The sequence below is a fragment of the Heterodontus francisci genome, chromosome 18, assembly GCF_036365525.1.
Source record: "Heterodontus francisci isolate sHetFra1 chromosome 18, sHetFra1.hap1, whole genome shotgun sequence".
In the NCBI taxonomy this organism is placed as follows: domain Eukaryota; kingdom Metazoa; phylum Chordata; class Chondrichthyes; order Heterodontiformes; family Heterodontidae; genus Heterodontus; species Heterodontus francisci.
In genome coordinates this window covers 33,268,894-33,281,821 of record NC_090388.1, presented here as the reverse complement: position 1 = coordinate 33,281,821, position 12,928 = coordinate 33,268,894, and the positions used below count along the sequence as shown (strand labels likewise).

The following is a 12,928-nucleotide window of genomic DNA, read 5'->3' as shown; positions in this document are numbered from 1 at the left end:
TTAAGTCCAAATCATTAATATATACTACAAACAACAAGGGACCCAACACTGAGCCCTGTGGAACGCCACTGGAAACTGCCTGCCATTCGCAAAAACATCCATCAACCATTACCCTTTGTTTCCTGTCACTGAGCCAATTTTGGATCCAACTCGCCACAGTACCCTGTATCCCATGGGCTTTTACTTTTCTGACCAGTCGGCCATGTGGGACCTTGTCAGATGCCTTACTAAAATCCATGTAGACAACATCCACTGTGCTACTCTCCTTGTTACTTACTCAATAAATTCAATTAAGTTAGTCAAACATGACCTTCCCTTAACAAATCCATGCTGACTATCCCTGATTAATCTGTGCCTTTCTAAGTGACAGTTTATATATCGTGTAGCAAAAGACAGCATTCTGAAACAACAGTTCCACTGCCTGGACCATTCGGTCGAAGCCCTCCATTACTCACTGGAGCATGTCTGCAAGTTCGTCGTGGTATGCTGTATCCTCCATGACCTTGCTATAATGACGGTGCAGCCCTTGCCCCCAGGCCACCTCTGGAGGAAGAGGAAGGGAGGAGGCATCCAGGTCCCTTTGCTCCGAGCAAGCTGTCTGAGCAGTTACTCAGAATCCAATGAGATGTCCTACTTCACCTATTCTGAATCAACATGTTGTTTAAACTTGAATATTTTAAATTTGTTATTTTTGGTCTCATTGGTTTTGCCATTGAATTAGATGAAACTGTATATGTATGGGAGAAGGATGCCATGAGTTTATTTTCTAAGTCAATTTGGATGAATGAAGGGGGCAAGGGATCAAATTTGGGAAGGGATATGGTAAATCAAGGAGTAGAGACAAGATAAGAGAGATAGGTATTAATATGGGAAATGATAAACAGACTGTCAGGAAGGGACAGAGCATACAAATCTAAGAGTAAATCAACAGATAAGGCTAGAGGTTACAAAAATAATAAAAGGACAAAACTAAAGACTCTGTATCTGAATGCACGTAGCATTTGAAACAAAACAGATGAACTGAGAGCACAAATAGAAATAAATAAGTATGATCTGATACAAAAACAAGAAATGCTGGATTCACTCAGCAGGTCTGGCAGCATCTGTGGAAAGAGAAGCAGAGTTAACGTTTCGGGTCAGTGACCCTTCTTCGGAACTGGAAGTATGATCTGATAGCCATTACAGGGACATGGTTGCAGGACGACATAGATTGGGACCTGAATATTGAAGGGTATATGGCATTTAGGAAGGACAGGAAGCTAGGAAAAGGTGGTATTGCTCTGAGATTAGATGGCTGTATAGAGAGCTGTACTGGTATGTTATCAGTGAGTGCAATAAGAATAAGTGGATTCCATATTCCTCCGTGAGATACTTTTTCAGATATTAATGGCCAAGTTTATTATGGCACACCACTTATGGAGACCCGTAGAATAATAAAATGATAAATCACTACTACATATACCATCATGTGTATGGCTCAATGTCAAAATGGTTGATAATCCCTTGTGTAATAAATGTGTTAATTCAGTACTTTAATGGATGCCCAAAGTGAAGCAAATTATTCTGTCTATAGTTTTTGAACTAAAATTCCATAATTTGTGAAAAAGAAACAGAAATCCTTTTAGGCATTTCTGTGCTTTTGGAATACAGTGCTATTGAGCACAATAATGCCCTGCAATTTATTTTAATAATATGAAGAAAACCCTTAAATTCAATGTCAGCAAAGTTAAATTAAAGTTCATAATTCCTTTCTTTCCATTCAAATTAAGATGCAATACATAGAGTCTACAGCACAGAAACAGGCCATTCGCCCAGCTGGCCTATGCCATGTTTGTGCTCCACACAAGCCTCCTCCCACTCTTCATCTAATCCTATCAGCATACCCTTCTATTATTTTCTCCCTTGTGCTTATCTAATTTCAACTTAAATGTATCTATGCTATTTGCTTTAACTACTCCTTGAGGTAGCACATTCCACATTCTTGCCACTCTTTGGGTAAAGACGTTTCTCCTGAATTCTCTGTTGGTAGTATTGTAGGTGATTAAAATGTAACTACATATTGATAGTGCTGATCCTATGACGAGAACCTGCCGTTCTGCATAGCAAGATAAATGGAATATGGTGAAGAAATTGTGTAACAACACTTTTTAAGTGAGAGAAATTGTTGAACTGTTGCACTCTTTATTTATTTCTAAAGCAGTTTGTTTAATGTAGTGTAGGGTTTTCCACAGTTTTTTTTTATATCATGATCAGAACATTTCATCAAGCCCAATATTGAAAAATGTCAAAACCTGGAAGGAAAAGGTGTCCTAAAATTCAGCAACTAATTTCTTTTTGGCAGTTTTGGTAACTTCATTCACATTTTGATCAGAGTTATTGTAAATTTCTTATCATGATGTTACTGTTTGTGTTTTACAATAACTTCTAAGCTACAACTTTAAGGGCTCCCTAGTCTTTTTGCTGTTGTGGAACACATCAACTGTAATAAAGAAAATGCTAAAACAAATATAAACTGTGATGGTATACCTGTGATGCCAATATTGTTCATCCTCAAGCCAAAATATATGGGGCTAGATTTTGTAGTAAGTGGCAAAGCAACGGCACTCACCACTAACCTCGAAGAAAGCTGCACACAAAGATCTGTTGATTGCTGTGGTGTGGACTTTCCCTTTCCTGACAGCAGTTTAAATTTGGTGTCAAGTTAAGTGGATCTCCAGGTGTGCAGGTGTGCTCCAGATGTCAGCAAGAAAGATAAGCACCCAGTCACATTGAAGTGTTCTGACAGTAACCAGGAAGGTAAAAGCATTTTATACTTCACTTTTAATTTAAATTTTCAGATAGTGAAATAAATGAAAAAATTGAGAGATGGTGGCATAGTGGTAATGTCACTGGAAGGGTAATCCAGAGGACCTGGGGTTCATGGGTTCAAATCCCACCACGGCAGCTGGTGCGATTTAAATTCAAATAATTATTAAATTCAATAAATTAATAAAAAATCTGGAATTGAAACCTAGTCTTGGTAATGGTGTCATGAAACCATCATCAGTTGTCGTAAAAACCCATCTGGTTCACTAATGCCCTATAGGGAAGGAAATTTGCTGTCCTTACCTGGTCTGGCCTACATGTCCAGACCCACACCAATGTGGTTGACTCTTAACTGCCCTCTGAAATGGCTTCACAAGCCACTCAGTTGTCAAGGGTAGTTAGGGATGGGCAACAAATGCTGGCGATGCCCACATCCCATGAAAGAATTTTTAAAAATTATGATTGAATTAAATAAAAGCTAAAATACCAATAAAGAAAAACTTGAAAAAAAAACATTAAAAAAAACTAGAATGTTTTTTAGCATGAAGGAGAGACTTTACATTCCACAAATATAAAATTAGCTTTTCAGGGCAAATGAGGATGTTTAGCAATAATTATGAAGTTAGTGTGCTGTTAAAAACCCAGTCACACCTTACTTAAGGGTTTTGACAGCGAGAGTAGCTGCGTAAAAGTGGAAGTTTCCACTGATGGCTTAGGGATTGCACTCTGAGAGGGACCTCAACAGCGCATTCTCTGGGGGAGCACTGAATCAATGACAGCAACTTATGAATTTTCATGTTATTCTGTGCCTGTGTGGCCTTCTGAAATTGTTGTCAGTTTCAGTGGAGTAATGACAGCGAACATTGACAGTTTTACTGTTATAACCACTGCATATTTCAAGTCATGGTATATGTTCTAATGTTGAACATTTGAACCAAAGCTGATTCATTCTCTATTTCACATTCTCCCCGGAGTTCAAAGTGCTAGTCAGTCTGTTCATTGGAAGAAACTGGCTTATCAGGTGATTTGATACATCATATAGGGTTATTTTTTAATAGACATGTTTTGGAAGTTGATAGAATATGTTCCCACTTTTTCCTGATTGTTTTCTTTGGTTCTTTTCAGGGTGCCGTAACAGTAATTTGACATCAACTTCTAACAGTGTCTACAATCTTAATTCATCGCAGCCTCTGAGCTCATACAATCTTACCTCGTTATCTCCAGGAGCAGGTCCAGGAGCTGTAGCTATTACGATGGCAGCAGCCCAGGCTGTTCAAGCAACAGCACAGGTAATTTAAATGTTTCCCAAAGATTTTATTTTGGTAGAAATGTTATCTTATTTGGTAATATAAGTTAATACAGTCCGCAACAGTTACACTGTTGTCTTTCATGGGATGTGGGCGTCATTGGCAAGTCCAGCATTTCTTGCCCATCCCTAACTGCCCTTGACAACTGAGTGGCTTGCTAGGCTATTTCAGGGGGCAGTTATGAGTCAGACCGGGTAAGAACAGCAGATTCCTTCTCTAAAAGACATTCGTGAACCGAATGGGTTTTTACAACAATCGATGATAGTTTCATGGCACTATTCCTGAGACTAGCTTTCAATTCCAGATTTTTTTTATTAATCAGTTGAGTTTATTAATTAATTGAATTTAAATTGCACTAGCTGCCATGGTGAGACTGGAACCCATGTTTCCAGGGCATTAGCCTGGGCCTCTGGATTACTAGTCTACTGACATTACTACAATGCCAGTGTCTCCCCATGGTGCATGTTGTGGCCAATATTTATCCTTCAATCAACATCACAAAATGAGTTTATTTGGTCATTATCACATTGCTGTTTGTGGGACCTTGCTGTGCACAAATTGGCTGCCATGTTTACTGCATTACAGCAGTAACTACACTTCAGAAGTGCTCCATCGGCTATAAAGCGAGTTTGGATGCCCTGAGGTCATGAAAGGCGCTGTATAATTGCAAGTCTTTTTTTCTAACCATTTTCCATTGCCATAGGTGTCAGTAATGTGCCCATTGGATCCTAACTAGGTTTTGGATGCTCCTATAATCTGTATCTATTGATATTAACATCAATAGAGTTAATAAATAATTGGTCGTGAATGTTAATTCTGAATCAGCTGAATGTTTCAAAAGTTTTCAGTCATAAAAAGCTACTCAAATTGTCGAACTAGCTATAAGAATACAGGGATGGTTTAGGAATGAAGTCTTATCAAACTGCTTGATAACTTGTTCATAAATAGGGTTAAATGATAAATTATTAAAATGAATCACTTGAAATGTCTATAATTATTCTGTAGAAATGTATACGTTTTATTCTTGAATTGAGGACATCAACATTAGCTATGGTCTTGTACTTTAATTTGTTGTGTACCCCACATTCCTGTGTAGAATCTTTGTGTCCAAGTACTGTGTCACAAATATGATTGATTTGTTATTGCACCATAATCTCTGAAATATTTTGAACATTTTATTGCTACAAATATTACTAAGTGGAGAGGATATCTTCAAAAACTGTAAACTGATAATAAACTTAAAATACAATTATGAAATGTAAAGATTTTACTTCTATTTTTGCTGTGTAAGATGAAGGAAGGGAGGAGGACATCTACTATAAAAGCCACTTATGAAGCATTCAAAAACAATGACTTCCAGCTTACAAGAGAATTCTCTATCTCACGAGAATCAACAGGATATTCCTCAACACTAGCCTCTACACTGACACAGACATTATCTACTTCAGCCACAGATTCACGCAGCGGTCGAAAAAACAAGTAAGTGTTTTTACCATTAAGGAGGTCACTTTTTTGCTTTTCACTTGGTTTAGGACAAGGTTTAGAATAGATTTCATTTAAAAGAAAACTATTAACAAAACATTTTATATCAACTGTGTGCCAAAACAAATCTCATAATGGCCAAATATAACATCTTTCTGTGAAGTTCTGTTCATTTTATTAATGGCTAACACACTACAGGGTGTACTTACACTGCCAGTTTAGCATAATGTTAATCTGGATTTAAGACCTGATTTAACTTTGGAGTGAAACTCTCCCCTCCTTTTGTGCTTCACTTAGTGGTCATATTGGGCTCAGACTCTAGTTTTAGATTATATTTACATTTTACTGTAGTGTCAATTCAAATTGTACCAAAGTTGCAGTTAATTAAAATTCATTCATAGTAGTTACCTGTCTGGACCCTATTGTTTTTTTTAAAAAAAGTCACCAAATCATTTAAAAGTTGCAACCAGCAACTTAAATGATTTGTTGTCACTCTAAAATAACTTTGTACTGCTCAAAAATCCTGTATGTTGAAAAGGAATGGAAAGTGATTTGGTGCATGGAGTTTTATGATTGGATCAGGTGTATCTTTTCAAATTGATTTTTTTTGCCAGTTTCCTGGTTCATACTTGATGGATAAAGTACATATTCACTCTGGATTTAAAATGCCCATCGTAAATTTCCTGATTTAATTTCTTAAATTACATTGAAATCCCATAAAAGTACTATTCATAAATTTGCAAAGTAAGAATTTAGCTATTTTTGTGTGATATAATTTATATGTATTTGAAGACAAAGAATCAGTGTTAAAATTCATAAATTTCTTCTCACTTGTCTTTATTTGCAGGCCATCCATAAAAATATGCTTCAAAGCTTTTGTGTGTAAATTGTGAATTCAGTTTTCTCAGTGTTCTTCATTTGTTTCTTGCTTTCTTAGTGGAAATATGTTTTTCCCAAGTGTGGGCTATATTATTTTAGGACTCTAATACTTATTGTAGATTTTTCTGTTTGAAGTTGTTTGTTTCTGGTATTTTGTTAAATAGCTGAGGGAAAAGTTTAAAAAAACAAGGATGGCTACACAGCAGAAGAGTTGTTTATTGCAAGTTGAGGTGTTTTCTGGGAAAAACCTACCATCACTTCAATGTATGAGATAGTATATGAGATAGGCAGCTTGACTCTTGAGTTTTGCAAGCAAAACACAGTGTCCAACATTAGATGTGATTCTGCGATTGGACAACATTTGTTAAATAACCCTCCGTGTGCTAACAGTTACACTGACAACCAATTTAAGACTGTCAGTTGGGCTCACGGCGTGGTGAATTTGCGCATACTGGAAGCTACATATATTAATACACAGGGTCCTGTTCTTTGCAGACAGAAAGAACATGTACACACATTGCGCCTGTTTCAGCTAAACAAAATAAGTGACAGCATTCGCTATTTCATTCCTCAGGAAAATGCCTTGATCAATCAGAGTCAAGCTGCCTGGTTTAAATTTCAAACAAAGCTTGGCAGTTAACTGTCAGTCACCATAAACTGGTGCATTTTCCATGGCAACGCCTCTACCAATCAGAGTCCACTTGCCAACTAATCACTGTCTTCTCACAGTATAAATTTGTTGCTTTCCCTTACTTTGGTATTCTTGCGGATCGTCCTGATGAGTACAAGACGAAAAGGTTTGACAAAATGTCTCTGTTTTCAGCAATACTCCGGTTCTGTGCTACCAAATGACTATTAGCTTTGTTAGTATTATTTGGACAAACTGCCAACGCCTGCCATACTTTCCACCACTAAAATGTAAATGATCATCTAGTCCATTTGACAAATTATAGGTAGGTAATCCAGAATACAGTGTTTCTGGGAGTATTAGTCCATCATAACAATTTTGGGATCAAGTATTGAATTGCAGAGTCAAAAAAACTTGCCATACATGAGAAACTCAACTATGTGTACCAGGCATAATACTGAATGATTTTGGCCTTAGAAGGAACAAGAGTGCATTGATCTTACTTTTGGTCAGTGCAATTTTAAGTATAAGTTAACATACTATCTGTTAAAATTGCTTTTGAATGCCTGAGGTCACACTGGTAACTGTATATAGGAATAATATGCACCCAGCTCACTATCTTCTTGCTGTGCTATACCACAGAAGGTTCGATACTTAAATGCTGGTGTACCAGTGTTCACCAGTACTAACTTATGGTTTGATTGTGCTCTGCTGTCTATTGCTCATCTTATCAATCTATCTAAGAAGATTTTACTTATTTATATTGCCAACCTATTAATAATAAAATTTTGAAGTATATAAATATCTATAATCTAGTTTGACTGCCAGTCTAACTTTTATATATCCATTTTTTTCCCTCAGAAACAGCAACAAATCCTCAAATCACCAGTCCTCCTCCTCATCTTCGTCATCATCCTCCTCCTCGTCTTCATCTGTAGTAACACAAGAGATTCCTCAGCAGACCCCAGCTTTACCAGAGACTGATTCCAATAACCAAGTGGATTGGACATATGATCCCAATGAGCCTCGTTATTGTATCTGCAATCAGGTGAGTTTGGAATAAATAAAAGTTATAAATAAATGGACACAAAAACACTGAATGCTAAGCACGCTTCACATGTTATTTTTATACGTTTAAAAGCAGTCGACACAAATTGCCAGGAGGTGTGGATAGTTATGCTGGAACCTTTATGCTATAAATTTGGCTTTAGATTTCAGAGCAGGTTCTTATCCACAGGATATATAATTTTAAAGCAAATAAACTTTCAATAGTTTTTAAATTGTAGCAGATACTGAGAATGAAAAAAATGGCTGATAAGGTGTCTTTTTCATGTAAATAATATATAGTACTTGGGGCAAATATAGATAAGAACAATTATTTGTGCAAATCTATGGTGTCTTACTGACCTCTAGAAATATTGTTTAATTTTGTTGAATACGTCGAATCTGTTACTGCCATTCATTAGTGTACTAATGGATGTGGAATTCCAAAACTGAATCCTGATCCCAATTTCAAACTCTTAATTTGTCCTTCATTCCTCCTTTTCCCCACCCCCAATCATTTGGTGGGTTCAAAATATAGTAGAAACTCAATGAAGTGGCTGACTGAAGGAAAGGAAAAGTTCTCACTTTGAATGAAACTCTAGCACAATCATAAGTGTTATATGAATACAGTTGTAAAAGGTGCTGGGCACCTGGCAGATGTGAAACTTAATCAAAAATGTATTTCTTGGTGAGGCATAAAATGTTGTAACAATGTTCTAATCATGGATGGAAATCTTTTTAAATAGCCAGAAATACAGCAGCAAAGAAGTTAAATCCTATATTTTAACCAGGCTAAAGTTGGTGTTAACATTTTAACAACGTAACATTAAAAAGTTTAGACTGATTGATTGGTGTGGCTTCCCAGCTGTAAGGCACAGTCAGTCTTGGCTTGATGGCCCCGATAGTTGAATAGCTCACTAATAACTCACTGAGCTTGAAAATAAGCCTGAAAATGTATTTGTATTTTTCCTCCCTTTTTCAGGTATCCTATGGTGAAATGGTAGGATGTGATAATCAAGATGTAAGTATTTTACATTCTCTAACTGTTTGAACCATTACAATAAGCTGTAAAACTTGGTTGTAAACTACAGTAGGAAGTAAATGAAAGATGGCACTGTTCATGGTGAATGAGTGATGCACATTTGGTGCATTAAAGTATTCCATATAGAAACATATTTTAACAAGGTAAAATGAAGTTGGGTTATAACCTTCCTAACAACAATTAATTTTCTTTCAAAGTGTCCCATTGAGTGGTTCCATTATGGATGCGTTGGACTAACAGAAGCTCCAAAAGGAAAATGGTACTGTCCACAATGCACAGCAGCAATGAAGAGGCGTGGCAGTCGCCACAAGTGAACCTCACAAGTAGAGGAGTTAGCTTCACTGGTGCTTTGCCCAAACATGCAAACTTTACATAGAACATTGAATGAAAGCAACAAATGACTGCAATAAGTGACATTTTGCAGTGCACTTATATATGTTACTATTTGAGAATGTAAAGCTTATTGACGAAACTTAGATTTTGCATTTCTTTTGTGTGAAACACCAGATGACTATCTTTATTCAAATACTATCTTAATAAGTAGTCTAACTGAAGCAAAAAACCCAAATATATAGTCAATATTTGTTTAAAGATGCTTTACTTTCATGTTTTAATTATTACTTCTGTGAAACTTAAAAGTTCAGCTGGCTGAAGTAAAATGCAATATTGGCAATAAAATCTTATGGAGCTGGCAAATGGTGGTGTCCTGATACATGAATAAACATTTCTATATCATATGAATGCCAGTTTGCCATTAGTGTTCAATGTTTTGGTGCAGCACGTTTGATATAAAGGATATAAAAATAAAATTATCAGTATGTCTTTGATACTAAACTTATTGGAAAGACATTATGACTTGTGTATGTGGAAAATACATGTTTTTTTCACTTGTATTAGATATGACATTAGTGTTTAACCAGTAAAAACATAATGATCAATGAAGTGTGATTTCATTTTTTAATGCCTGAAACACATTGGCTAAATTGCAACTGTAATCCAAACTGTTTACATGAATAGACCATTTTTTCCATGCACCTTTACTGCAGTGTAAGGTAACAGTGCAGATGGGAAAATGCAGCCTGAACAACAGTGACGACACTTCAGAAATACTTCATCGACAGTAAAGAGCTGGAATGGCCTGAGGTTGTGAAAGGTGCTTTATAAATGCAAGTCTGTTTTTTTTTACAGAATATACTATTGGAGCATCCAATAATCAGCTTAAATACATTAAGGCTATCACGCCAATGTTTTGTCCTTTTTCCTCACTTGTATATACAGACTAGCCCATACTTATAACATTTATAAAATGACAATTTAAGTCACCCTGAACTTGCCATATCTAGTCCAAAGTATGTTAATTACAGATTGAGCCAATCAGCATTGGATTACTGAGCAATGCATTTGATTGAGGATTCTCGCAAAAAGGAGAAACTCAAAGATCAAACTGACTAAAACGTATTAACTATTATTACAAACATTTAACTTATAACTAGTATTTTAATTGGACATTGGGTAAAGATTACAAACCATTACAGGTATGGAAATTGTCATGAACACCCCACCTGCCAAGAATGAGGTATATTAATTTTGTCATATGAACATTAATTTTGAACCGTTGCTGGAACGAAGAGTTGACTTGTTTAAAGAGATCAGCCATGGCTGGAAAACATTTGCATACGAAGAGACAGTGCCTGGGGACAATAGAACGGCTCCCTGATCCAATTAACCCAAATGGATTTTGATCACCAGACACTGAATGTGTAAGAAAGCCAGCATTCCAGGGTGTCTGCTAAATGGAGAATCCACAAATGCAGGAGTTTGTTAAAACAGCTAGTCACATGACAACCTGCTGGCCCAGGTTTTGTTTGAACTGCTCACAGCACAGTTTGGGTTAGATTATAACTGAACTTGGAAGGTGAGAGCCTCTCTCCTGGCTAGCTCTCTCCGGATCCACTGAAGTCACTTAAAGCTCAAGAGAGAAAAGACTCCTACATAGAAACCAGTTTTTAAAGCGTACACTGGGCTCCAACGAAACGGCAAGACTTAACGGCAATCAAAGACTCTACTTCAAACTCAAAGAACTGAAAATAAATCCCAGCTATTGCCTCAAACTTTTCCCCTTTATTCTTTCTACTGTTCTGGCTCTATCTGCGTGTGTTTATCGCGTATGCATGTTACCATAGTCGCATCGTGTATTCATCGTTAACTGAATTAGAGTTTAAGGTTAATAAACTTCCAAATTGTTTAAATCTTAGAAAACCTGTCTGGTTGATTTCTTTGCCTTACAATTGGAGAGCAGTGAACAAGGATTCACTGAGGGGGAGCTAAAAACACGGTGTTTTAAAAATCAAACCCTGTTAATGATTAAACCAGGCAAAGGCTGAGAGGGAACCCCTAAATCCCTTTCTCACCTGGTCGTAACAAAATGCATTAAGCATATTGACATTTCGCAGCTGCAGATGGGCTTTCTCAATGATTGAATAACAAAGTTAGGGTTGAAATCTAAAGTTGCTGTATGACTTGGCAAGGTTAGCTTTGCAACTTGAGTCATTAGTGCTGACAAGTTAACATCATTAATTAAGACCTGTCTCCTTGATTGGGTTTTGTGGACTTATCTATTGACCTTCTTCCGGAAGGATATAATACATCGCTACCTGTGACTATTGTCACCTTCTCGGCCTGGCTCAGCCACCTTGCAAATGTATTTTTATTAAGTCTCTACTGCTATACTCTATGCAAGTACTATACTATGTCTGGAGACATGAGATCAAGTTCCAGGGCAATACACTTTACAAGGTTTACTTTGGTTAGATATTGAATTTTGGTTCTTAAAACTCCTGCTTTTCAGAACCGCTCAATGGTTCTTTTATAACTCTTCTAACTTCTGAAACGGCACAAAACCAAGTTTTGATCTTTCCTTTGTCTTCCTTAATCTTGCCCTTCTGTATCTTGTCCTGCCTGACCAGTGACTATTAACTGCTTGCAAATGGGGAAAGCATTCTATATTATAAATATCCCTGATACATGTCCTTTTTCAGGACCAAATATTAATGTCCAGTTAAAAAGGGTTAACTAGATGATGTGAGTTCCTTATAATGCATCAGTTTCCTGGAGCATATGTCAGCAGAACACATAAGGCTAAATTGTTTGGCAACACCCGAGGTCCCATCACCAGAAGTCTGAGCCACTGCCACGTGGGGGCAGGCTGGGAAGTGGTTGTCACACCAATGTGCTTTGTGAAATGATAATTTTCTTTAATCCACTGACTGGAGATCTGAATTAAGTTTTTTTTTTAATTTAAAAGAACAGATAAAAGACGACTTTGCTGGCGGCTTAAGATGGCCACCTAATTTGCAACATTGCATCCATCATTGCAAGGCCTGTGAGGGAGACGAAATGTCTGATTATCCCAGCAAAAACCAAGAGCCAGGAAGTTTAAGGGAACTGGCTATTCTTTATAGCAAGAAGAAATACACTGCCAACTACCATGCTTTGATCACTGGGTGACAGTCATGTGACAAGCCCCCCCACCCCCCCCGGTGGTTTTTAAGCTGGTGTTTCTCTGCAGCAGCAAGGAGAAGCACCTGAATTCTGATGCGTGGGGGTTTCTCCTCTCTCTCCATTGCAGCTTGCAAGCTTTGAACCCTGCCTTGACCTTTGCATACTCTGGCTACAATCAGAAATCCTTTTGAAGGAAATCATCCACAATGCTGTCTCCAAGAGGTCCACTGAATCAGTCAT

General features: G+C 37.1%; 1 protein-coding gene across 3 annotated transcripts in view; it reads left to right on the top strand.

Annotated features, from left to right (window-relative positions):
• Positions 1-10,129, top strand: part of ing3 (inhibitor of growth family, member 3) — a 28,256-nt gene extending 18,127 nt beyond the window's left edge. For all 3 annotated transcript variants that reach the window (XM_068050519.1, XM_068050518.1, XM_068050520.1), the window contains 5 exons: positions 3,931-4,094; positions 5,404-5,591; positions 7,963-8,149; positions 9,128-9,166; positions 9,385-10,129. In XM_068050519.1, coding sequence (XP_067906620.1) covers positions 3,931-4,094; positions 5,404-5,591; positions 7,963-8,149; positions 9,128-9,166; positions 9,385-9,501 — 695 coding nt within the window. In that variant the 3' untranslated portion in view covers positions 9,502-10,129. The remainder of the gene's footprint in view (positions 1-3,930; positions 4,095-5,403; positions 5,592-7,962; positions 8,150-9,127; positions 9,167-9,384) is intronic.
• Positions 10,130-12,928: the final 2,799 nt, after the last annotated feature.